Here is a 27,814-nt window from a genome sequence, read left to right on the forward strand (position 1 = left end):
ATTCATTTTTAGCCCATGCGAGGACTGCGGTCTAATTGCGTCCGGGAAACCTTTCCCGTTTGTAAACGCTCGGCCCATCCGACTAATCATTATGTCGAATGTCAGCTGGCTTTAAAGTTGTGGCTGAGGCAGCTGAGCAGCAAAGCCACCCTTCTTCGGTGGATTACTGCTCTCTGCGAAGTTTCATCCGTCCACGCAAGCTGATCCAGCGGCTGGTGATTACTACAGCACATGCCGCAGATATACTCTCCCCCTCCGTCCATCCGGCTGGCTGCTGCTCTCCCCTCCAGCGTCGGAGACGAAAAAGAGGTTTTGATGATGAAGTATTCAGAAGAGCATTCCTGATGTACCTTCACTAAAGGGTGAGTCATATTGGGTGGATTTGGGGGGGGGGGGGGGCTGAGGTCAGTGAGGATGAGGAAGAGAGAATGATGAGGAGGAAGTTGCTGGAGGAAGAGGAGGAGGAAGGCACCGGCGAGGGCATTGCTCACGATGAGAGACACCATCGTCCAGGAGGGAGAGTGCGCTGCCTTTTAAAGCGGCCGATGCTCTAACAGTTGAGCTGGCATTCATTAGCAGAATGACGTAAGTCCGTCTGTACACCTTGTCTGTCCGCAGTCTGACCCTGAACTCATACTTCCTCTCACTGAAGGGGAACCAGAGGAGGAGCGATGTGGAGTATGGCCTGTTCGGTATAGAAATTCCTCATCATACATGCAAAATAATTGCTTGTCTCCAAAAATCCTCTTGATATTGGGAATGCCCCCCTTGGTGGTTCCAGCCCCCCCACACCAACAGCTCAGACTCTCCTGCCCCCCCCCCCCCCCCGCCACCAACAGCTCAGACTCTCCTGCCCCCCCCCCCCACCCACCCCCCTCGTGGAGCATCACAGAGAAGTCAGTGTGTAATGCAATTTGGTTGATTAAAAGAAAACATTAAAGCACTACCTTATTGAGTTTGACGGCACGTACGGAGCCGGATCTCACCGGCCACTCTGTTTTATTGGCCAGGATGAAGGGGATCACGTCATTCCCCATCGCCCCCCACCTTCACATCACCCTCCCCACCCAGCGGCCCGCCTCCCTCCATCCCTCCCAGCCCTAGACAAACCTTGGCAGGAGGACGTCCTGGACGGGGATTTGTTTAGACCCCCCCCCTGCTCTCTCTCTTTTCCGACTCCCCGCCCTTTTTCATTGCGCCTCTCTAACCTTGGCCAACACAACAGAGAGAGAGGGGGACAGAGTGGCCGAGCGAGAGACATTATACAGGGATGCAAAGAGGGAGAGAGAGAGAAAGCCCTGGCATAAGTAAAGAGGAGTCGTTTTTGTTTGTGTCAATAAACAGGCTGATAGGTCATCAATCTCATGAGCGGATGGGTTAGAGGTAGTAACCTCCGTCATCGTCTGTCCAAGATGACTCATCCGTTGTTCTTAACGGGATACAAGTCTCGTAGTCTTTAATTTAGACTCAGATGGGGCTTTTTGGGGGGACTGAGAGACAGGGGGGGGGGAGCCTTCAGTGAATATCAAACAGCTGCCAATCTCCTCAGCGAAAGGCCAAGTACGCTCTCAGCTCGCCATATCCAGTCCATTTATTAGAGTTATGGTGATGGGGCCGGTTGTGTATACGGCAGCAACAAGACAACTACTGAATGGAAGTCCTGTGTTTAGATGACATCATCTGTGGCTGCTTCAATTACACTGCAAGAAATGAGCAGCACACAAGGGCTGACGTAATGTATCGGCACTATGTCGAGCCACTGAATGTAGACTTTTAATCCTGATTGGCCTCGGTGCATTGTTGACTCCGGCGACGACATAACATCATCTGCAGTCACAGTGATAAGAGAAAGAAGGTTTTTTGTGTCTGCAGAAGGAGTGACCTCGGACTAACTTGTAGGGTTGAAGTTCACATGGAATCATGATGATCAACATGTTTTTGTGCGTTTGAACCAAAGTGCTCGTTGGATAGCCAAAAAAAGTGTCTGTTACGCTCTGTCAGCTTGTTTGCTGTCTTACTGGGAGTTGGATAGGAGGGTTGATATTCATTTTTTCTGCTCAGTGACTGGACCAAGACTCAACGCTAAGGAATCAGCTTCAACTGACGTGGTTTTCAGATGAACAAACAGCATCGGAAACGCTTACCCCCTGCATCTTTCCGACAGAATTGGAGGGGAGGCGTTCGACAAGTCCCGCCAACTTTCCAAAACCCCCAAGCCAATGAGCGTGTCCACCTAACGCACTGATTGGTCAGCTGATGCGGAGTCAAGAAAGAGTGCTGGATTTTGTCACCTTTGAGGGTGGCCATGTGACATTGCAGTTTCTGTAAAATACTTTTTTCCCTATGGGTTGGCGTTGTTGCCGAAACTCCTAACTCGGAGACCGAGTTCATCAGGTCCCTTACCTGAGACTAATTTGACTTAAGTTGACCCGGCTGGGAGCTAAAATGCTAACGGCTATGTTAGCTGTTGATGGACAGTAAATACCTCTAAACTGTAAGCTGGTTGCTGGTAAAACAAACATGTCTTATTTTCTATTTCGACAGAATAAACATAGAAGATAATGTTTGGGGGTGGAGCAGGGAAAGAGAAACCGAAAGTAAGGTTACTAATTGCTTCGACTGTTGAGGAATTAATAATGTAAGGCCAATGCTTATTTTCAGTAAATACTGAATATTTGATTTCATGTTTCATGTAACTTTCCCAGAAGTGTTGATAGCGGAGTTAGTCATTATGCTAATCAGCAAAACAACATTACCAACATACAGTAACTCTCTGTTCATAAACAGTCAGAACAGCTTCCCATGAATGCCCTCTTTACATGCACGAATTAAAATAACTCTTCATTTTGAGGTATTCAACATGAAACGGCCAGTGAGGTATTTTCTTTTCTATAAAAGAAGCCTAACAGCGGTTCCTGAGCAAACCGACATGTTTTTGCATTGTCAAGGGGAAGAATGGGATACAGCATCAATTAGCAAAGGAGGATAGCTTCATATAGGCGTGATTCCAAAATCCCCAGCAGTGCAGAGACAGCCCAACACTTAAATCCCCCGCCTGACAGATTTATTTGCAACACGGATGTCTTTTCACGTCAAGTAAATACCTGCATTGCATGATTTCAATTCCTCGCTGTCACTTTTCCCACCTGATTTTCCTCTGCATCAAAGCAACGTGGAGCATGAGTTAGTCGAATATACAAGAGGGGAAAAGGAAACATGAGAGGAGAGAAGAGTTCCAGAAAGAGGGGGAAGGTGAGGAGGAGGAGGAGGAAAGCAAATTTGAGGGTTCGGATGATGAGAATGCACTGCCTCGCATCGGTTGGGCTGTGCCACTGGGGAAACTTGAGACGTGAGCAGATACGAGTGGATGCTAGAGTTTCCCGCAAAGAGCCCCCTTCACGGCAGAGCATCGAGGGAAGGGGTGGGGAGGGAGGTTATCAGGGTGGTGAGGTATTATTGCATTAAGACATCAGATACAGGGCATCATCATCTGTATATCAGTTGCATAACACTTTGGGTGCCAGGGCACAAAGGTGGAAAAAAGAGAGACAAGGACGGTGGAGGGAGGATCAGAGTGAGGGAGAGAAGACGGAGGTTAGGAGAAGAGAAAGCCAGGGAGAAAGTAGAAGGTCTTTGGAGGTAGAGGAGTGTTTTATAACCTCTCATCATCCCAGACTCCTGGTGCTTTGAGGAGGCCCAGATGAATTATTCAGTTTCTGGCTGGTTGATCTCCTGCGGGACCACCACTCGCTCTCCTCGAACGTTAGAGCACCACTTGACGGTAAATGCTCACTGGGACAAACAAGAGGTCCTTAAAAAAGACCTGTGCACTTAACTCACACTATAACCCCCAGCACACACACACACACACACACACACACACACACACACACACACACACACACACACACACACACACACACACACACACACACACACACACACACACACACGCTCCCTCGTCCTGACCAAGATCAATACACAGCCGGAGCTGATGTTGCACAATACCACACTGGGGAAGAGGAAGGTTTCTAAGAGGAAACCTCCAGAGGAAGTTGTGTGCCTGCATTTATAAATGTACTCATGGACATGCCAATAGAATGTAGGGGAGTGAATACATTGAAGTGAGAGGCTTGCTTGAAACTTTCTTTGTTTTAACCAGTGCTTTACAGAGCTCAGCGCTGTGATACGGGGATTTCACGCAGCCGGTTTCTCAGAGCATCACTGTCTCGCTGCTGACAGGGCAGATGCTTTCGGGTTCAGGCTGCACGTCGCATTGTGAGGTCTGATGCTGCCATCTTCAGGTTGTCCTCGGCTATTAAAGGGGCACAAAACTGTGGATGGAAGCAGAAAACGACTGCATCTTGGTGATTGTAATCCAAGCACAGGGGTTATTATCACTGTATATGTAACTGATATTTGCTCTGAGGACTCTGAGTCCGTTCATGAAGAAGAAAGTTCTCTCTGCTGCAGCTGGCCCCCTGCCTTCCCTCATCTTAATCTACAACAAGCACGATGGGGATTCTAGGTAAATGAACCGTCTCCATCATTTCTAATCAGCACTACTTCTGATCCTTACAGGTTGGACGAGGTTTTCACGGTCTCCACAAAGGGTTTCCACAAAGTCTCTCACTGGTTTCTCCCTCATCTCCTGTTTTCGCCTGTCTGTCTCTGTTTGTCATTACTGATTACAGCTCATTCACCTCACCTGTCCAGTCTGCACAGCTGCCTTCCATCTACTCATCAACTCCACAGTATATCTTTCCAATTTCTCCAGCCACTCACTGCCACGTCATAGCTTCAGCTGCTGTGGTAGATTCAAGTCTCAGGCCTTCTTGAGTGTTTCTTCTTGTGTTGTTGTTGTTGTTGTTGTGCTCTGCCACTTCACTGTTTCTCCTGTGTCTTATGACCACTGCCTTCCCGTCTGACTTAGCTGCCAAACACCCACCTCGCCTCACCCTTCACTCCAGTCAAGCCACGCTCCGGCATTCCTCCGTTACCTATCATTCCTCCATCTCCATCTTCCAACCTCAGCAATGAATCCCATTCTCTTAAAACCTAAATCCCTGTATTCGCTTTTGGGTTCGCACTCACTGATCACAACACAAAGTGTTATAGTCCACGCAGAATGCTGCTGGCAGAACAAGTTCTAAGTTCTAAAGTTTCAACTTAGTTCAGGTTTTTTGGGACTTGACCCCGACTTAGGTGATGCGAAGATACAGTACAAAAAACCCAAACAATGCAAAAACCATCGCTGAAGGTTTTTGGTTTAGTTTTTTTGCCAATCTTTTATCGAATACAATTGCTGTCATTACTGTTACTATGTTTTTGGTGTTTTTTATTATTCCATTGTCTCTCATAATGCATTTCAAATTGTGAGCTGTCAACTTTTCTTGGAAAATATTTCAACCTCCATTTTGTGTGTGGAAGGTGCTATGTAATTAAAGTTGTTTTTATCACTATTACCATTATTAATGCAGTTATGGAACTGCCATTTGTATTGTACAAACCCATAACGGTGGAAGGTGAAAAACGTTTTGAATGCAGGACTTACCTTCGCGGTGTATTTTTACATTACAACGTTGGTACTTCAATAGCCTCAGTAAATGATTCGAATAGCTCCTCTAACACTGCTATTCTACTTTTTTGTATTGTAGATTTGTTTCTTTATCTGGACTCCATCCCTTTGCAATTAGTTGCCCACAGCGATCGATAAAATGAATCCCATCTTATCTTGAGAAGATAATACCACTGCACTGTGTGTCAGCGTGCATGCATGCAACTATATGTGCACGTGTCTGACTGTGTGTGTGTGTGTGTGTGTGTGCATGCGTGAGAGTGTGCGAGTGTGTCCCGTGTGTGTTCACCCTGTCAACATTCCCCCCTCTCCACATCCTGTTGGGTATCTCCACCAGCCAGTATCATCTCTCAGCAGTGCAATGTTCACTGGTAACACAACACTGGAGGCAAATGAAATGCAGCGCAGACAGTCGGCTCTGCAGCGCCTGCTTTTGGTCTGGGCCTCAGACCCAACACCGCCGCTGATTGCGTACCAGAGCCGATCCTCTATCTGCTGCCCGGCTCTGAGTCTAAACACAGCAGACACAAGCAGATTGCACATGCAGTTCAAAGCACATTTTTGTGGAGGTAGAAATCATCTCATTGGTTGAGTTAAGCCCCAGTGGCTGGAGTCACCGCGCTACAGTTTTTGTCTGAGCACAAGCTGGATAAATGTCAAACCTGAATGACAAGGAGCTCTTGTTATGAATATAAATTCAATTATAATGGCAGTGGCATTTTTCTCATGGCTGTATGACTGTGATATTCATGATCTTGTAAAGGGCAGCACCGGGGACAATATGGCTATTTATTTTGGGCAGATTTTGCCCATGCTCGTAACATGGCTCTAGGGATGGGACAGGCAGGCAGTCAGTCGGTTGACCACTTTGGTCCACACTGAAATATCTTAACAGTTGGATGGATGGCCCTGAAGTTGTGCACATACATTCATAGTCCCCTGAGGAAGAAGCCGACTAACATTGGTGATCCTCTGTTGTTTGCTCTAGCGCCAACATGACGTCCATTTTGTGTTTTTATTGAGTTGTCTGCATTTACTGGATGGATTTACTTGGTACAGACATCTAAGGTCTGAATGACTTACAAATGTAAACATGCTAACTACAGCTCGCAGGACAGAGAAACAAAAGGTGGACGATGAATGAAGGAGACACAGTGGAAAAAGGACTAGTGTGGAGTTACAACCAATGATACGACATGACAGCTGTTGTAGTTAAAGTCTGGAGGCGAGGCTGTGATATTGCATCGTATCATACATCAGAGAGCTTGAGTTAAAACTATCAATCAAATCCTTTCCTGTCGGCATTAGATGCACAATACGGGGACGCAACCCACCAGTACGATGTGCGCTGCCAAGTCCTGAGACAATTGTCTTGACAATTGTATTTGCTGAATTCTGAAATTGACCGTTTTCTTTGGCAGAAAAGGGTCACATCCTTGTCGAACTGAGCAACCCTGAATGGTTGGCAGAACCCGCTTGTTGTAGTCGATCTTACTGGCCGTCTGATTACACTGAAGAACAGCTTCCAGAGAAAACCTGGGCTTGTGTCGCAAATGTTTGCACACATAAAATCATCTGTCATGGTAACGCTGCACACTTCTGAACTCTGCTTCGTTGTCCCCAATTACAGCTTCCCAGTCCTAGTTTATCTATGTCTTCAGCTCAATTGAGGTTGAACTCAACCTATGAGGCAGTTGTCTTTGAAGAAATATCTGTAGAAATGCAAAAAACCCACGGACACTCTACATATAGTACTTTTGCATTAAATGTCTCAGACTCCTCAGCATGCCTTTCCATTGCGTTCAGATGTTGTAGGAGGAGATGAACAAGTTGTTTTCTTGGCTCGCTGATGTCTTTCTAAAGGCCACACTCTAGCCCACTTACAGTATTTACTGCAGCGAACTAGCAAGCAATCATTATTTACTGTAATTAGAGGTAAATGCATAGGCATAATGGGGGAAACAAGCTCCACGGGAGGCCATGCATGACGAATAACTGGATTAGCAATTTGATACAAATTAAATCAATGGAGCCCAGCAAGACTGTGTGATTTACAACAGAAGGGACTGAACAGTGAGGTGATCAAGAGGTGAACCAAGCTCGTGTTTTGTTTGTGCAATATAGTCTACATTACCCGATCCGGCTAAGCTGAGGAGGCATTCAGCTCATTGAAGATATGATGGTAATGTTATTGCGAGAGCAGCCACTGTGCAACCGCAGCACCGGCACGGCCTCTGCCTTCGCAAACAGCCCGTTTTTAAAATGTACTGATCAGAGAGGCTGAGGGAGATGTAACCTGTATTGCCTTACTGCCGTGGTTAAGTGGTTTTACAGCGAGATTGATCCAACCGATCACCTCATTTCCTCTCCCTCATCAACCGTAGCAAGCCAAAGCGCTGATAGTTTATCCGTCTGAGAAAGGGGATTTGGAAGTGCCAAGTGCAACACAGGAAATTATTCTGCAAAAGTCTGGTTGTGGCAGGCCTGATTGCCGGCATCAGCGAGGTTGACCAGCGAGCGAGCGACGAAGCGATTCTGAAGGACTGTTTCGGTGTCGGCCAACCAGGGACGTAAATGGATTCGACACAGAGCAGTGGTTGTGGTCCCTTCTTGTAAGTCGAGGGATTTCGATTCATCTCACGGCGCGGAACAGGAAACTGCTGATTGTTGGGGGTTTCCAAATGGTATGGCACAAGAGAAAGGACAACAAGGTGCTAACGAGGAGCCGGCATCGAACGATAAACCCAGTCGATGAAAACACACGCTTGTATTTGAAATGTCATGTGAAAATGAGACCACAGTATAGGGCTTGGACGGAGCTGAACAAGGATGTTCTTGCAGGCAAGATGTAAAACAGCCCGGCTAAGTGCATTCTGAACGCTGAGCATTGTGGACAACACAATGAGCTTTCCAAAAATTCAATATGCACATTGACTAAAAATATCTTGTCTGAGCATGGCAGTGGAGGGGAGCGACCAAGAATGAAGTCATTTCCCTGAGGACTTTGGCTTTAGTCTCCCCCATCCAAAGCAATCAATCGAAGTGGAAATCTTTTCTTTTTTTGGCCCCACTCTCCACTGATAGATGAAGGGCAAGGTCACCACAGATATGAGTGTGTATCTGAAACGTGTGACGAAAGAAAGGCAGTTCTTTCTACTTTTAGCCTAAAAGCCAGAGTGCACACTGGACACTGCTAAAGGAACGGTTTGGCATTTTGAGAGAGATGCTTATTCACTCTCTTGCTGAGAGTCGGACGACAAGATCGATGCGTCTTTCATGTCTGTATGCTCAATATAAGGCTACAGCTTAGCTTAGCATAAAGACTGGACCGGAGAACGCGTCATGTATATCCTATAGGTTTATGTTATGAGCACCGGTTTCAACGTCCTTTTTGAGAAATCATGTTGTTATCCATCATTTAGGTATCTAAATACTACAGTTACATGCTAAATATATGCCACACACCTTAGCTGCTGAATCCATCCAAAATCTACCCAGAATTTAAAAGTGAATTCATTTAAGATGCAGATTGTATTGTGATATTTCTTTGTTTTTTTATGCTGCTGATTGAACGGGATACTTTCATGCTCATCCAAATAGTGCTCAAACAATGAGTCACGTAACATTGTCCATGGGGGGGAAACGAATGGGACTTTTACTTCTGGAACCAAGGGCGCCCAAAATAGCTTCTCCCACTTTGCAACTCCATCAGTGAACTTAAGGAGGGTGATTGTGTAACCTTCAATAGAGCCAAGCTAGCTGTTTCCAGTGTTTATGCTAATCAAAGCTAAGCTGGTGGCTGTAGTTTCATATTGAACTTTCGGAAAGACAGCGAATTAGCACATTTCCCAAAACTATTCCTTTTACTCCTTCTTCATATCTCAATGTCATTTCACTACCTCTTGCTCTGCTTGTCTGCATTTTCCAAATACTCTTTATTCTTCCCAGGGTGGAAAAAAAAGCGTATTTCAACCGTCTTTGGAGACTAAATGTCTCTGCAGAACGACATTTTTAGGGTCAGCAGCTTTCTAATCTGAGGTGACACACACAACCTGTGAAAGGTCATACAAATACTCACATGCCCGCTCAGAGCATTAGCATCGACGAGGTGGAGGAGTGTAATAACACCTCATGGGAAATTAGCTGATGGCAGCAGCTATAAGCTGCTCCCCGGCCTTACCTAAAGGGGCCGACTTATACCAAATATCATAAGGGTGGTTGAGCTGTGCACTGCTCACGGATAAAGAGCTTATGCATGAGACCTCTAGAAGCACACTTGAGCTCGGCATGTAAAATGCTGTCGCTTCAAGCAAATCCCTGATTAAATCCCCCCCCCCCCCCCCCCCAAACACATTTTAGTTGGCTGTGTGAGGGGAAGCCTGGTGTTGACTTTGAGGCACGGCCTAAACCTCGGAGGACAGAAAGAGAGCGCGAGGAAGGGGGTAGTATAGGTTGAGCGCTTTACATGCTGCAGATGAGTCAGTTTGAAGTCTCCCCTCAGGCCTGTATGATCCTCTGTGTGCTACAGGAGTGACACTCTCACAGATGATGCACCTCTGAACATGACCCTGGCACCGTATTGGAAAGCACCGATGCACTGCATCTGCAATGTAGTCGTAGCATTGCTGCAGTTTGAATTAATTGCTCAATATTATCATACAGATATATATATTTTTTTTTTTGGGCGTTGTAGCATTGCTGTTGGCTGCCTTTTACGTGTCGAGCAAGTTTAATTTGACATGAATACATTGGCGAGAAGGGAAAGAAAAAAAGGAAGCGGTGAGAAAAGGAGTGTCCGGCGCCGCACCTCGTTTCCACGGCCAGCGACACCAGGCCCAGCTCGCTAAATGAAATATCACTTTAACATCTGCGATGCTGGTTGCGGATTTACAGCTTCTGCAAAGAGAACAGGACAACATTGCCTCATATGCATCATTCATTTTTATTACCTCTCCTGGAAATCGGTTCATTTGGCATTTTATTGCCATTTCAGGACGTTATTGCTGTTTTTTTTCAGAGATGCGCACGCACTCATGGGCTCTGTGGTCACAGACTCTGAGGATGGAAGGCTGCAGCAACTCAAACTTGCATTAGTTCATTCTTGCAACAAATGTTTTATTTTTTATTTTTTTAACGATAATACCTCGTTAGACTCCAGCCGTCCATTCTTTTCACTTGCAACACATCGGTTCATCCGCATGCCTGCACTGAACTTACAACACATATGCTGTGACAGCACAGAGGCAACGCAACCGAATGTAAGCACAACAACCGGCATGGCCTCGGTCTCTGCCTATGTGTCTCATTAATAGAGGCTGACTCATGTCGTTTTTTAATGCTACCGTCGAAATAGGGTCACACAGCCCGAGAAATGAAAGGAGAGGAAACCAAGGTAACAGACTGCACAAGAATCATTAGCACTTGTCTTGCGGAATGCAACGTTTGGCTGTGTATATAAATATATGCAAATATGAATTCATTCTCGTGCTTCGTGCATGATTCATGAGACTCACAGGGAAGCATACGCACACAAAAAAAATGTCTTGAAGAGAATTGCTTTCTTTATTCTTTTTCTGCAGGTCTGTTCAGACAGCAACAATGCAATAACCTCCAGAGAGAAAGCACTGAGCAAAGACAAAAAATAAAATCTTACCCCACCCAGAAAAGGAAGTTGCTTTCTGACTTGCCTGAACATCTTTATCAAGTCTGCACGCGGTGAACCTCTTTGCCTAAGCGTTGTTTTGTTTGTTTGCGTCATCAGCAATATTTTAGACAGCAGATCACTATGATAACATCAAATATAACCTTTTTACAAAGGAACCATACCTCACTTTGGATATGTGATTCGCTCTTTGAGTGAAGGCTTACGGTTTTGGAAGTAGGGCAACTCTTTCATGTGCCATTAGGCGCTCTTAAGTCCGTCCTCGTGCAGAGAGAATGACAGAATGAGAGGAGGAAAGGTGAGGGAAGGCTCATCAACCTTGGAAATGTTACAGGCACTTGGCTGTGGTCGTCCAGGACCCTTTCCACACGCCTTTGGTGTGAATGTATACAGTGTTCACAGGTCAAGGAGAGGAGAGCGCTGAAAAGCTGGAGAAAGAAAAGTCTCATGTGGGAGAGAGAAGGTGAAAGAAGGAAGGAAGGAGAAGAAGAAGGGCAGAGAGGATCAAGCCAGTGCAGAGCAGGGCAAACATGTTGTGTGTCAGCGCTGTCGAACGCAGTCAAATGTCTCACTACAATCAGGGCGACGCGGAGCTTTGGCTCGGACGCACAGAGCCGGGCCTTACTGGCTTACCTCAGCACTGCACCAGAGCGACTGTCACCAGATATTACCACGTGGACCACTGACCCGAATCTCCCACATTGCGGTGGACAGGGGCCGCTTTACATCCCTTCCTTACTCCCACTCTCCTGCCCTGCGGACACACACACTTCCCTTAGCTTCCTGAAATGTGTCTGTTGGAGACATTCACATTAAATATGAATGGCCTCAATAATAAATGGAGCCTCTCAGAGATTGCATCCTGGGTACAAAACAGAAAAACAAAAAAAAGCGATCCAGTGCTTGTGACACAAAGCTCATTCTGCCTTGTCACTTGTATGCCATTTTAAATCATTTGGGCACAATGTGTTACAACATAATGCTTTTTTTTCCTAGCATTTCCTCACTTTGCATTTGACTGCTTTTCTTCTCCTTCCTGTGTGCCACGTGGATATACAATGAGTTATTTCTACAGCACAGTACACTTGTATGAATGTATGAATACAGTTTCAGGCTACACTTTGTTAGATGATGTGTGTGAATGGCATTAATTCCTGTTATACACAAAAGGTTTATACACAGAGCAGCATTTTAAGCCAAAGTCTCCATTTCCTCCTCCAGGGACAAGTGCGCAGAGGAGTGGCTGGGACTGGATCTCGTTTTCAGGCTGATAGAGCCGTACAGTTTGGCTGAACGCTTGGAATAAGCGACGACCTTCCTCCTGTACATCTCCCCCTTCCACATGGAGATCATCAGCAGCGTGGAGAGCACCACGCCGCCCAGCGTGAGCAGGCACAGTCCCGCTATGACGCACCGGTCCAGGTGGGCGCCTATCCGGGCGCCCTCCATCTCCAGCTTCTCCATCTCCCTCGCCGACACGCTGTCACTGTCCACCTCCACGTCCCGTGGCACGGCGTAGGAGATGATCACCAAGGAGATCCCGGTCACCAAGAACGTGACTGCACTGATAAAACCGTAATCTATTGAGGTCCCGGGGCCCTCCCCAAAGGAGAGATCGTCCTCGGACATGAAGGAAAGCTCCGGCAATGTCTCAGAGCAAGGCTCGCCGTTGCGCACGGGTCTGTGAGTACTTTTACAACTCGTGTCCGGGCTGGCCACTTGCAGGTTAACATTCTCGTCAATATAGGTGAAAGATGTCTCTAATTCCTCGTCGCAACAAATCTGGACTTTCTCCTCGCCGAGGTGAGCGAGTTTAACCTCTGCGCCTCCCCTGCGCGGCGCCGTCCTTGGTGCTGAATGACACCGGCCATGGCCGCTGCGGGCCGGGTTACAGCCACTCTCCCCCGGGAGCGCTCCTCCTGTTGATCCGCCCGTCTTGCGGACGTGCAACGTGCTGGAAACCCGGTCAAGGACGTCGGGAAGATCGGGCTGTTTGCCTCTCTCATCTGCGGGAAGCAGCACCGGAGAAGCCATTCGTGTTTCACCACCCGCTGGTTCACTCTGAGCCTTCCTCCCACGATGCTTTCACTCCACAGCATCCCTGATGAGAGGACACACACCACATCTAAGTTAAATGGTGCATCTTAAATATATTATTGTAAAGCCTGAAACCTTGCGCAAACACTTGTGCGTAATTTGGAAGCGCAAAATGCACATGCCTCAATAGTTAAACTGCACCGAAAGCATCAACACTTTAAAGTTGAGAGGATCGTTTAAGAAAAATCCGTGTATCCTTCTCGAAAGGCGCTTATAGTGGCTGTGATCAGCCAAATGCCTCCGTATCCAATGAGGAAAACAACCCACGCATTAACCCAGATTATGCAATTGTCTAATTCTGTTTTAGAATAAACACAGCCTAAATGCACAAGATAACCTGGGCTAAACCCAAATCACACGTCAAATGCACAGTTTACGTGTACATTACAGTCTGCATCGGAGAAAAGCATCATGAAATGATTTCCCACCGCAGCTTTTAGCACGGAATGCATCCAACAGTGGCATACTCCTGCACACTTTATTTGAATTCAGCAGAGGAGGTGAGGTGCTCCCCTGCATAAAGGGTGGACCAGTCGTGCACAACGCGGCTTTATCTGTCTCTAATCCCCAACAAAACACCTCCTCAGACTGCACAAGGAGGAAGAAATAAACTCACCGTGTTACTCCAGCATTACCGCCGCCTTCTCTTCAGCGGGTGACGGCGCATAACGGTGACAGATAAAAGGAAAAAGCCTCTCTCTCTCTCTCTCTCTCTCTCTCTCTCTCTCTCTCTCTCTCTCTCTCTCTCTCTCTCTCTCTCTCTCTCTCTCTCTCTCTCTCTCTCTCTCTCTCTCTCTCTCTCTCTCTCTCTCTCTCTCTCTCTCTCATCTCTCTCTCTCTCTCTCTCTCTCTCTCTCTCTCTCGCTCGCTCGCTCGGCGGGCTGCACTGACTGGAGCTCTCCGTTAGTCCCTCCCACACACAGAGCCTCGGCTTGCCCGCGCTGAAAGGCGCCTCGCTATCTGTGAGCCGATTGAGATCACAGGCAGCCTGTCAACACACAAACCATCAGTGCTCTCCCCCCAGGGAAACATTTATTGATGTCAGAGTACAACTGTAAAAGCAGGTTAGTAGGCCATAGCAGATGAGAAAAAAAGTCTACAGCAGAATATACAGGAGCTCAAGTGCCATGAAGTTTCATAAGGTTGCTGTAAAGTCAGTGCTGTACACCAAGACAAATAGCATGATGTTTGTTTTGCCACACCGTTGAAGATCTGTCATCATAACATCATAACAATACAAAAAAAACCCAAATCTGTCATCACATCAGAAAAATCCATCCAGTGGCACTGAGCCACTGAGATTACTGCTCACTGCGCCAAAGCCATTCTAATCCATGTTTAATCTAGAGATCAAATAGGTCGTCTGATCTGTGACCCCATGTACACTTGGTAAAGTGCGGGCCACCATCTACGAGCTTAATCCCGCGTTAAACTGAATATTTATACTGAATACTGAATACCTTATTTTAGCGCAACCGGGCAGCAGCTATAAATATAGCTCCACTGGAGTCCCAGTGGCTGGGTGAACGGCTTTGGCTCATTTCCCAACAAGGGCTCCATTTAACAGATGAGTAAAGAGAAAAGGGAGAGTGAGGGAGAGAGGACAACAGAGAGGGAGTCAGAGACAGACAAAGATTTACTCCACCATCTTTGTTCCAGAAATGAGTTTGCAGAGGTGGGATGAAAGATACTCCCGGGTCATTGACTGATGGATCATAATAATTGATGGTGTGTTTGGTCAGATTGTGGTCAACTTTAGTCGGACTCATGCAGAGCAATAGAGAGAGGAGGCTGAAATCTGAAACAGCAGCCAACTATCAGATGCTATCTGTCTGCAACAGTGCACCACTTTTCCTGCTGGCAGGGACACCAGGCTTGGAAGGGGAGGGGCGGCCGAGGACTCGGTGCTTCTAAAGGCTATAAATCCTCACAGTGTGTCTCCCGCCACAGGCATGGACCCACACCCAGAATAGACATTATGAACCACTGACGCAGCACTGCTTTTTTTCTTTCAGCAGCAGATATCAGAAGGTGATGCGGGGGGGAGTGGTGTCTCTAAATACAGCAGTAGGAGGGAGAAGAGGAGTGTGGAAGTGCATGTGTGGGAGTGTGAATTATGAAGTGAATTCTATAGATGAGGGAGTGACTAGGTTCACTTCACCTCCAGCTGCTGCGGGAGCTGCTGAAGCTGGTCAGTGTCCCACATTAGCAGACTCTGTGAATGAGAATGAGAACAACTGAGAATGAGAAACAGGAAAAAAAAGCCCGTAGGCCCGTTGCACCAGCTCGTCTTCGGTTCAAATGCTTAACACCACACAAACAAGCTCCTGAGATGAGTTGTTCCTAATTATTTAAACCCAATAACCGCCATCAGCTGTAATGCAGTTATGTTCGCGTTATTTTGGAGTAATCGTAACTACAAGATGGAGACCTGTAAATAGCGTTGAAGTCAATATCCAAGTCACAAATAATTAAACCACATTCACGGCGATAATCATGAGCAATCAAGTTGGAACATCCCTTTACGTCAACCTCAACCACTTAACCTAAAGGGAGAGATTTCAGGAATTTTTCTCTACGAAAGTGAAAACAAAGTGTTGACAAAATGACTGCAGAGCCCCGGTCACTGGCACTTACATCAAATCACAATTGAGTGTTAATATTAATGCCGTTGATTCAGCGAATTTAACAGCTTATTTTGGATCTGGTTTTCACATAACTCGGCCTACCAACTGTTTTGTGTTGTCTGATGACATATGAAGACTCGTGAGTCGCACATATGGGAATCTTTCCCATTTATCCCAACTATCCCGTATAACATGAACACCCCATTACTGAACTTAATATATGACACGTTTAGATAAATGAGTACAAATTAATTATGTTCTGCATACCTGACCTGACCACTAAATTACAGAATCAACAATCACGACAGTCAAGATTTAAAAATTCCATTTAATAAAAACACAATGTAGCTCAATTTACCAAATGACTAGATCGGTTAGCGCAAGGGACATTAGCATAACCACATTTCACCCTCTTAGCTGAACGGTGAGTCTACAGCTAACTCTGAAACACACGTTTGGTACAGAAGGTTTAGCAAAACCCTTCAGTAGCTCCTAAAAAGCCTCGCAGAGAGCAGAGTGCATGCAGACAGCAGGATGTCAAGGGGATGAAGAGAAAGGCAGCCTGATGTTGGTGTTGTTTCTTCTTCGTCTTCGTCTTCGTCTTCTTGACAGGATGGCTGGCGGCGGTGGCGGCAGACACTTGTGAAATATTTAGCACTCGGATCCTCAAGTTAATTTACAGTGACTTCACTAATTGAAGTGGTGTGGCTGGCCTCATGCAGACACTGTGGGTGTGGGGTAATGGAAGTATGATAATGGCCTTCTTAGTGGCGTGTGTGTGTAGGAAAAGATTTATGCTTCAAGCAAAGATAAAACCTCACAGAAAGAGGGGGAAAAAAGCCTTTTGGTGATTAAGCAAGCCGACTGGGATGATTGATTCCACCATCTCTTCGACCCGTCTTCTCTTTATCGTCTCTTTATCGTCTCTTTGTCATATTTAATGTGATGTTACCCCCTCACGCTACAGCTGCTTTTGAATTATAACGCTCTCAATAGCTCGCGATGATAATGGTCTGTCCCTGTCTCCCGCCTCTCTGTCTTCACCTGGCGCGCTGGCTGTCTCCTACAGCCACTCTGATGTGCCCAGTCATAATGGCTTCCTAATTACAACACAACAAACACATTGTTTTTAGCGGCTCCCATTTGTTTTGATAAACACACAGTCAAGTTCAGTTTAGCTCGGTGTATCCCGGTGCTCGCTGAATGGTCGGCGAAATCAGAGCTGCTGCTTAGTATGGACAAGGCAAACGTTTTAGACGGGATGACTTTCATTCATTAGGGTAAATGAGGAAGTCTTGAGTTCAGGCCAAAGACGTCATTTATATTTGGTGACTTCAGCGAGCCAATCACTGAAGTAGTCTGCTGGCACTGCTGCCATTGGTGGACTTTTGCTTCTGTATCTCTTTTGGGATGTTTACCTTGAGATTTCAATTCAGAACAAAAGGACCTCTTTCTTAAAAGCTGCTGTGGATGAATAATGCATTATATATTAACACTGAAGTCACGGTTGAGAATTTGTGAATGTGTCCAACAACACTTCTTTATTTTCGCTGGCACAAATAAACAGGGACTATTCGCATTACAACTACAGATGGCTGCCTCTCCATCACGGTCAAATATCAGCCTGAAGGAAGTCATTTGAATAAATGCATGAAATGAATTTGGAAGCAAAGGAAAGAGAACATCTTCCACATACCTCCAGGAAAGAGTTCAACAGCAGAAATACATAACAGATATTAAATCGAAGTAACTTTAGATTTTCAAAGCTCAGTAACATTTTGAAAGGCCAAAGCATTCATTTGGCTTCATTCCAGTAGACCAGTGCACGGCTCATAATTATGGTTTTGCAAAAAAAGGTTCAAACACAGCTATGTGGCAGCTGCTTGAGAAGCTGTTAGTGCTCACACCTGTAAGCATTTGCAATGTAAGAACAGGGTTATGCATTTGACCGTGAGATCACACAGACACATTGCTTCTTTTTCATAATGTGCCATGGTAACCTGGCTCCACACTCTTGTTTTATTGTCTCAGTAGCAGTGCTTGACCATGAGGTGGCAGTGAAGACCCACCGTCAGTGTTGTATGGGACAAGAACAGCAGCAGAATCAGGAGCTGGGGAGAAAATCATGTCATTTTAGTGGTACCAATCTTTTCCGCTACCTCTCAGCAAAAACAGCAAATAACTGCTTTTGTTAAAAAATTTTGAAAGATTTTTGACACTACCTCAACTTAAACCTGCGATAACTGATCATTTTGGCCAGTTGGCATGGCGGTTGTGAACACAACATATTATCACCTCTTAAAGGAGATGGCGAACCTGTTGGGAAACAGTTGCATATTTATTTATCCAGCAGTTCCGGAGCAACATTATCATTCATTTGGAGTCGTGTTTCTGGCCACCTGGTGAATAGAACTTCCATATTCACACATGAGGGGAGCTGCAGATCATGGGGATAATTCTCTCTTTAGGTTCACCACTACAAGTGACCCCTTTCACATTGTCATTTGATATTTTGTTTTCAGGCCAATACAAGTATTGATGATTTATTCTTTGAGTAAAGATCTGAATACCTCTTCCACCACTGGCACTGATGTGAACTGGCAGTTAAGTTTATAATCCAGTGGGATGGATCAATTCAATTAAATGAGGCCGTTCATCAGTCTCTAATTGAATGGTTTTGCACTATATGATCATAAAGTACATACTTAGAATAATGACGCCAGCATTCAGTGTGCTTGGTTCATAGATTCGTACGCCCTAACCTGTAACAAACAAACACATAGACTTTCGGTACTTGTTATTGCGTCAGTCATGAATCATAGCAAGCATAACCATAATGCATTATCATAATCAATGTTCATTTAAAAGGACTTGGCAAGCCCGCTGTGTCTGACATCTCCGGTGGATGCATACGACCTGCTTCACTGGCAGCAATAACAAAATGTCATCTTTTGAATTGTGGGATCTCTTGACTCGCCGGCTGTGAGGAGTGATGGTGACCTGTCACGGTCTCCCACCGCAACACTTCAGTCAGCCCTCCTCTGACTCGGCGTAATAACCTCAGAGAGTGGGGTGGGGGGGTCGATACAGAGGTGACAGTGAATTAATACCACGTGGTAAATTAGGTGTACACACTGATATGAAAGTGGGAGGATTGTGGGGTTTACAGCACCAGCGAGATTTAACGAGATAATAAGACAGGAACACACGAAACCATGATCTGACTTCTACAAACACTGCCAATAATAGTCAGGTAATCTTACCGTTTATCCACACAGTCTGTAGTTAATCTGTCCACAGTCCAAAAAGCAGTTTTCCTGCAGACTGCTGAGCTCTCATTGCTCAATCAGCCTCCCGGGAAGGTTGGCTCTAACGCCACCATGTGTTGTGATATGTAGCTCCTAACACCTCACCCCTCTGAAAAGCAATGCTGGAGTCCAACTGAACAGCGGGAAGCTTCATTTCCGTTCCTGGTCGATGAGGCGTGAGACGTCATCTGGATGCAGGTAGACAACATGAAGAGAGAGAGAAAACTGAGACCCATTACGTTTACGATGCAGGATATAGACGTAAAAAAGATTTACAATTTCCCTGGTACATTTAACACATGGTTCACATGCGAGTCAGACAATTGAAATGGTGGCATACTGTGTATATAGCACTAAATTACAGACACCGATTGAACAAAAAGAAAGTGTTATGTCTCTCATGCTGCGAGCGTATTGGCATCCCCACATGAAATGACACCTCAGCACAGTGTTGCACTAAAAAGTGATGTTAAAGTGACCTTGTCCTTCTTTTTGACATTTATATCTGCTTCCATTGCTGTAATAGTCATGTAATAGGGTAACTATAGGGTAACTGCTTGCCTGTGGGAAGCAATAAAAAGTTTAGAATGATCTTATGATGATTTATGGGATCATGTTTTATCTCTTCTTATATCCCAACACCTCTGACTTTCTAGCTTATAGCAGGGACCTTAGTGGGATTTTAACTCTTACTTTATTAATGCAGTAATATTCCTGGAGGTACACGTCCTGTATATGACTGTGTTCATAAGATCTAAAGTAGCAGTATAACAGTGTAAATACTCCATTACAAGATCACGTACTGTATTCAAAATCTTAAGTAAAAGTAAAGAACTGTTATCAGCTTAACATACTCAAAATGCGACATGCAAAAACACTGCAGACAAATGCTCCCTGTGACTGATATGTCATATATCATTTTATTAATTCTTATTATTGCATTCATGTTCAAGCAGAATTTTGATGGTGAAGCTAATTGTAACATTTGTATTGGGTAGTTTAATCCCTCACAATGCAATTACAATTAATTAACACTTATTTTGTACACAGATCGTATACTATCGTATTCTGCATGGTTACTTGAAGCTACAGCTCTCAAATGTAGGTATGGGGTAAAAACGTATTTCCCTCTGAAGTAGCATAAAACATTATTCCAATCTCCAGAACTGCATTCTAAAGACACCAAATGTGTCTGGCTACATTTTTGGCAAAATGTGTATAAAATGATGCAAACATCTATACTATATTGATGACAATATAATATGGGTTTCTAATAGTTCAATTAGTATCATATACAGCAGCTTCAATGGCGCGTTGATACAGAATATATACAGCCAGAAATATAGCAGTGTAATTGGTTAATTTACATCAATTAATAAAAGAAGAAAAAAAATACTCGATAATATCAGGTGTCTTGTATTGGTCTATTACTCCTCTTATGAAGCATGGCGTATATGAACACCTTATAAGTATAGGCTACATAATACATTTTCACAAGTTTGGAGAAATGTATAAACCCATTTGTATACCGTTGAATGATGTGTGTACTCCTTTATCATATGAAAAAACAACCACTGTACATTGATCAAGCACGTCAGTTGTAGCTACTTGTACACTCGAAAAAAAAAAGTCTGCAACCCATGTGAGCTCCCTCAGCCCTGAGGAGAGGAGTCGTGTGCGGGTCCCGGTGGGAGCCGGTGACCTCACAGAGAGGTTCTGCAGGAAGCTGTCAGTCATGACTGCGTGAGCAGAGAAACGGTGAGCAGGGCGCAGAGCTGCCAGCGACACCTTCTCGAACCATCTCTTCAAACTTCCACCGGCGACCGAGCCTCAATCTGCTTTCTGGTCTATGCGCGCGTGTGCGTGTGCGTGTGGGAAAGAGGGTATTTGCGGTATCAGAAACTGTATGTGGTGGAGAAGAAAACGGGGCTAGTTTGACCGGATTAAATGAGGGTGGAATGAAGTTTTATTTGGAAAGATTTGGTGCTCGTTGGACTTCTGGTGCCAAGGGGGCCCTATTATTGCAATGAGTTGTTGTGATTTAGTTTGACCCGCCTGGTGTGCATTTTCTTCGTGATGGCAAACCTCATGATCAACGTGACTGTGGAGAACGGCACGGCGGTGCAGGACAATCAAACCCTGGGTGTATGGACCGACTACACGGTCGAATACAAAGTGGCCAGCGTGTTCCTGGTGTCCCTCATATGCGGCTTGGGGATCGTGGGCAACGTGATGGTCATACTGGTGGTCCTGACCACCAAGCACATGCGGACCCCCACCAACTGCTACCTGGTGAGCCTGGCCGTGGCTGACCTGATGGTGCTGACGGCCGCCGGGCTGCCCAACATCACCGACGCCCTGCACGGCCAGTGGGTGTACGGCTACGCGGGCTGCCTGGGCATCACCTACTTCCAGTACCTGGGGATAAACGCGTCCTCGTGCTCCATCACCGCCTTCACCGTGGAGCGCTACATCGCCATCTGCCACCCCATCAAGGCGCAGTTCCTGTGCACCCTGTCCAGGGCGAAGAAGATCATCATGGTGGTGTGGAGTCTCACCTCCGTGTACTGCGTAATGTGGCTCTTTCTGTCCGACACCAAGACGTCGGCGTACGACAACGTGGTGCTTCTCAGCTGCGCCTACAAGGTGTCCAGGACTTACTACCTGCCCATTTACTTCACGGACTTCGCGGTGTTTTACGTGCTGCCCCTCATGCTCGCCACGGTCCTGTACGGACTGATCGCGCGGATACTTTTCCTCAACCCGCTGCCTTCGGATCCCAAAGCCGCCGGCGGCGGCACCAAGAAGTGGAAGAAGGAAACGGGCCAGGGGGGGAGGATGATCGGCAGCTGCTCCTCCAGCAGCACCACGGCTGCCTCCCGCAGACAGGTGGGTTGTGTGTGTGTGTGTGTGTGGGGGGGGACCTTTCGATCGTTCACGGGTTATCACTTAATGTTGTGATTGTGTTTGTCTTTGTGCGCAAGCGTGCGTGTGTGTGTGTGTGTGTGTGTGCGTGTGCGTGAGTGTGAGAGTAGGGGAGAACGGACCACAGGTCGGTTCGATCCCCTCCAATCAGACACGAGTTTGAGCATTGCACTCGCGCTAAAGTTGCTTTAATAAAAGCCAATATCAAAGTCAGAGAGAGCCACAAAAAAATGTTATCAAGAAAAGTGTATTAATGCACCACCGACTCTGCACACTGGGGCACATTTAATACACATACTGATCCAGTGGCGGCTGGTCAATAGAGGGCCACCATGAGCCACCATGAGCCACACCAAAAAAAAAAAATTATAATAATCAAATTATACAAATTGTCAATATTTGTGTTTTTGAACTGTGGAATGTACCCAGTAATGTGTGTAAAATATATCTGCGCAAAATATATGCTTTTCCTGCTCGTCCTCTCTGTCTGTGTGCACCACTCTGAGAACGCGCAGCTTGGGGGGCCTGATCGTTTTGGCCCAAAAGAGACGGGTCTATGAAGCAGTTTAGCCAATTGCTGATTCAAGATATAAATGAGTGACATACTGAGAACTCTGTCAAGCTACATATTATGCAAAGTGAACATCTTTTCTTCTACATAGCTGTCCTCAGTCTCATCTGCTTAACTTGGTCATGGAGGCATCAACATGTAATAGAGATGTTAAATTAACATTAAAGCAACTCATCATTGCTTAATTTAACATCAGTATTCATAATTACACTTCATGTTTACTTATCCTGATCTTTACCTCCTATAACAAGGTCCATAGGGACATCTCAATAAATAAACATGTTATATTATATTATATTATAGAAGTGTTATTTACTGATTGTTTTCGTGTTGGAATACATGTTAAATATTTAACTGCCAAGTAATAATGCGTGTTTGATACTTACATTTTTTTTGCATTAAATCATACTGGGATGTTTGCTGAAATTGATAAGATGGCCCTACCTAGAACATGTTCCACCAGCCGCCACTGTACTGATCCCACTAAACATAAGGAATTTTTGTGTTTCACTTTATTATTATTCTGGGTCTCACTGATCCACTGCTATCTGCAAAGGTAATTATTATTATTGCCAAATCAACACAGTACTTTGTTTCTTTGCCTTTCTTGTCATTGAACCCAATATGACAAGCAATACATTGACACTCCCCTTTGCCAAGTATTGTTGAAACAGAACATATTTCTGCATGTTAGAGGTTACTGGATGGGCTGTAAGGATGAACAGATTAATTAATTTAGCTGAAAAGTCATTGAAATTACGTCACTCATGTTTGGGGTCAATTGGAGCCAAAGGTTTAACTCGATAGCTGTGACACTATAATAACAGACATCTTCATAGACTGATTTGAGATTTACCAGACTTCTGATGCCGAAAAAGTACAGTACATGCCTAGTTTATGATCAACTTTCATAAGACCATGAGTCATGAGGTATGACGGTGATAAAACATTGTTAAGTATGTTTTTTTGTTGAGCTGTTAGAGAACCTTGGATCTCCAGGAGCCCAAACAGAGCAAAAGGGTCAACTGACACATGATAGAAATATGCACTCTATTCAAATCTGTTCGCTATCTTTTTTATATTCTTTGAAAATGATCCAGCTGACAAGCTCCACTTTTTGATGTGCAGTGCATCAAAGTGCTGCCAGCTCTCATTCACTTTCAGATTTAGTCTAATGAAGTGCACCTGGAAGCCGTTTTATTTCAGTGGAACAGAGCAGACTTTCTTTTCTTTTAAACCCTGAAGCACAAACTCATCCAGCGGCTCGTAGAAAACAACTGACAAAAGTGATAAGACAGAAAGGGTTTTACAGTAAGAGCTCGGGGTGGAGCCACCTTTAGAATTACATTGCTCAGTGAGTGTCTATGTGCATGCTTGAGAAATACACTTTTCTTGTCAACAGTAAAGCACTCTGGCTCATCACATGTGCACTAAACCAAGACATTGTTTTATCCTCATCTTCCTTCTGTTAAAAAAACGAAACAAACGCCCGGCAAAGAGTTTCCACTTTGTTGAAAATAGAACAGAATTCTCTAAAGCCACAGACACACAGGTAGATAGTAGGGAGAGACGTTTGTTTGTCAGATCACAGGCAGAGGCCTTGGAATGACAGCGGGTGTGGTACCCTGAGGGAGCTACATGCTCTATTGGATTTTCTAATCAGTTAACTCCAACTCAAATAGGATTTTGGATTTTTCTCCATCAGTACAAATCTTTGACTGATGCACACCCACAAACACACAATCACGTGTGTTTCTGTGGACACCATTCTTGCAATCTACCATGTACTTTACTGCATTACCTAAAGGTCACGACGTAATGAGGATGCAGGATTGGATATTTCTCTCTCTGATGACACTGGCAGCGCCCCCATCCAATCTAATTATCCTCACCTGACTGCAGCCGAGATGAGACGACACAACATGCATATGGAGAAGATTTAGTGTCATTCAATTTAATTACCGGATTATCACCTGGTAATTATATTAGCAAATCCAGGTTTTGTTAAATTGCCTGATCAGTCGTCCTTGTTGGAAATTGATTAACAACATCTGAATAATGAATGAGTGTTTTATGATATCTACATGGTTTCTAAGTATTTGCCGAGGAACAGCTTGGTGTGTTCATGGTCACATTGTCCAACCTACAAACATTAATCTCCTGCCTGACAACTCCTTCGCAGTTATCTTTCATAAACTTCGTTCATGCTGCGTCAATCTACAAGTTGTGAAGTTGTAACGCTGCTCTCTTTTGAAAGACTGTTCAACTGCACATGATCTTACATTCACTGACCTAGGGCATCCCATTTATATGAATTAAGATGCAAAAGATTTACTACGAATTTAAATACAATTCTGAGTTCGGATAATTGTGGATATTTTGGGATGGTATGTTTTGGTATGGGAACTTTACACAAAAACTCTGTAATCTGACATGTTTGTTTTCTCCAAAACAAAATTGTGGGGGAAAAACAGGCTGTGACAAAGGACTGACACATCTATGGGGTTAAATTTCTCAGTGAACAAAAACACAACGAAATGTGAGACCGCATATGTGCTTTAAGTCCATACTTCAATGATGGATTAGGTTGTCTGGAGGTGCCGTCTAACACAACCCATTCACCACCTGCCACCTATTTGGTTGAGGTTTGTGAGCCCACAGCATGCAATTTATTATGTGTACCCTCAATTTTTTAACAGATGTTTTTTTGAATGAGCACATTTTTTTCTTTGAAGATTTTTTAAGCGTTACATATATGATTCTATTTTGATTGTTTTCTAATGTGAATTTGCTAAATTGATGACTGTTGCCACTAATATGTCATCAATATGTTTATTTTAGATCAGAAGGGATTGCATTAATCATTGCAGACTGAATCAGTTTCCGTTTCTTAGAAATCTGTAGACAGGATTGATTTCTGTAATTAAAGTAAGTCAAATTAAGAAGTTCTCACAGGAAAGTAATCAGCAGGAGTAAGTGAGGAGTCAAAATATATATACACTATATACTGTCCAACAGTTGTGACAGTTTTTATTTGACTTTTCAATTAATATTGTATTTGTAGTTTTTGTACCATTGTTCTTGGGTTGGTTGGCCTGTATGATCCGGGTTAGAGCACTTTGTTGCTCTTGAACGCAGCCCACTGAGGACACATGGTGAAAAGTCTTCCTGCTGAAGCTGATTGTATGACATGTCCTTTAAAAAAGGAACTCATGTTCAGATGAATGTGTGACATCAGCAGGTCCTTCTAAATAAAATGACCACAAAATAATCAAGACATTCGTGTGTTGCCCTTTTTTTCAGGAGCACCAAACTGAACATTCAGCACTTCTGAATTTCTCTGGCAGTTAATCCACAACCAGAATTCCAGTCACACCATCAATATTTGATCAGGAGCATGGCTGCTCCATGTTAATCTCATTAAACCTACTCAAGTTGACTCAAGACGTCCATGTGGAGATGCAGCTGTGTTCACAGACAACATACTGTATCAGTCATTAAATACTCCTCTGCCCCAGTGGAGAGAGGCTTGGTGAAAATTACTTTATTTTCTTGGGCATGACGGCTCCCCTTGTGCACCGACCCAAAAGTTGCAATCCTTAAGATTTCAGTCCTGGTTGATCCTGCGGTTACCGGTGCAGATTGGTTCAATACTTCAGGTCCCAGAATTCACTTGTTGTGTTGTGTTGCTACTTTGTCAGAAATACAACGGTGGAACAAATTAATTCCTCTGAATACTTTGTACGTGGGTAGATGATTTGAATTGGTGATGGTGGACTCCACCACCAACAAATGACAAATTTTATTCCAACTAGCTGGTTTATTTTCTGGCTCCTGGTATTGTGCATGCTAGCTCACTGTTGTACATTTGAATATACAAAGCCATTGTTAATACCATTAAACACCTGGTCCGCTGTGGTGAAAGGCCTCATAGTGTATAGACTCCACGTGCATGAAAAACCCTCAAAGTTCAATTAATTGTCCAATTTCATCTGATTTCATTTTGTTGTGGCATTTCTTAACGCATGATTGACTTTCATTAGGTGACGAAGATGCTGGCTGTGGTGGTGGTCCTCTTCGCCTTACTTTGGATGCCCTACCGCACCTTAGTGGTGGTCAACTCCTTCCTGGACAATGCCTACCTGGACACCTGGTTCCTGCTCTTCTGCCGTCTCTGCATCTACCTGAACAGCGCCATCAACCCGGTCATCTACAACGCCATGTCCCAGAAGTTCCGCGCCGCTTTCAAGAAGCTGTGTCACTACGGCCCCCAGCGCATGGAGAAGCCGGCCTCTTACAGCGTGGCGCTGACCTACAGTGTCATCAAGGAGACGTCCAACGGGGAAAGTCCCGACCACTTCGCTACAGAAATGGATGACGAGCTAAACGCGCCGACAGAGCGGTACTTACCCGCCAGCAGCCTGCCAAGTGCCAAGAAGAGACCGTTTGCAGAGCCTTCCCTGTCAGGTGGTGATGTCAAAGCCTGACTGAAAACAATCTTTCCACCTGGGAGGATAACAGAGAGAGAGCTGCAGAATAGGTTCAGTCACCAATGGGAGATTTCAGAGAAGTTTTAAATACCCCAACCTTCCCCTTTCAATTCAAGTTGCCAAAAGCAAATTAGGATGCCATTTGATGAGCTGACTGTTAGCATTTCAAAAAATATAGTTAAAAAATGCAGGGAACTTTCATGAATCTTTCAAAAATACAGTTCATTCATAAACTGATAAAGCAAACTGAAACTAAATTGAAGCAAACTGCTTCCATCCACTTCCCTCTTCTTCTCCCCTATAAACAGATTCAGACTCTCCAAAATGTCACGCTAAACAGAGAGAAGCTTCAGTAATGGATATCACGGGGCCGAGTGGTATATGGCAAAACATTTAGTCACGATATTTATATTGGTATTTATCAAGAATTATGAAGTTTTTGTTGAGCTCAAGATTCACTTGTAGGATGCTGAAGAGAAAATAAATGAATGAAGAATCATCTAATGTGCAGACGTAATAGACGTAAAAGTTAAGTGATTCAATTATACTAAAATAA

At 44.7% G+C, this 27,814-nt stretch overlaps 2 protein-coding genes across 3 annotated transcripts; one reads left to right on the forward strand and one right to left on the reverse strand.

The window, feature by feature from the left end:
* Positions 1-11,158: 11,158 nt before the first annotated feature.
* tmem74 (transmembrane protein 74) lies at positions 11,159-13,992 on the reverse strand. 2 transcript variants are annotated; one of them, XR_013772256.1, is made up of 3 exons: positions 13,954-13,992; positions 11,874-13,341; positions 11,159-11,668 (listed from the first exon to the last, which is right to left on the reverse strand). XR_013772256.1 is itself a non-coding variant. In XM_079275429.1 (2 exons), the coding sequence occupies exon 2, from the start codon at positions 13,272-13,274 to the stop codon at positions 12,432-12,434; it is 843 nt and encodes a 280-aa protein (XP_079131555.1). In that variant the 5' UTR covers positions 13,275-13,341; positions 13,954-13,992; the 3' UTR covers positions 11,159-12,431. The 2 variants fall into 2 exon arrangements, 1 of the variants encoding a protein (XP_079131555.1); XM_079275429.1 differs by having other exon boundaries at positions 11,159-13,341.
* A 7,356-nt stretch (positions 13,993-21,348) lies between these two features.
* Positions 21,349-27,255, forward strand: trhra (thyrotropin-releasing hormone receptor a; the record flags this gene model as incomplete). Its single annotated transcript, XM_079276005.1, has 2 exons — positions 21,349-22,161; positions 26,812-27,255. 2 exons carry the CDS (start codon positions 21,349-21,351, stop codon positions 27,253-27,255), a joined length of 1,257 nt encoding a protein of 418 aa, XP_079132131.1.
* Positions 27,256-27,814: the final 559 nt, after the last annotated feature.

The sequence above is a fragment of the Melanostigma gelatinosum genome, assembly GCF_949748355.1.
Source record: "Melanostigma gelatinosum genome assembly, chromosome: 9".
Lineage (NCBI taxonomy): Eukaryota > Metazoa > Chordata > Actinopteri > Perciformes > Zoarcidae > Melanostigma > Melanostigma gelatinosum.

Bases quoted from the DNA above. Each gene is read 5' to 3' on its own strand.
- tmem74 (XM_079275429.1), bottom strand. From the start codon at position 13,274: ATGGCTTCTCCGGTGCTGCTTCCCGCAGATGAGAGAGGCAAACAGCCC.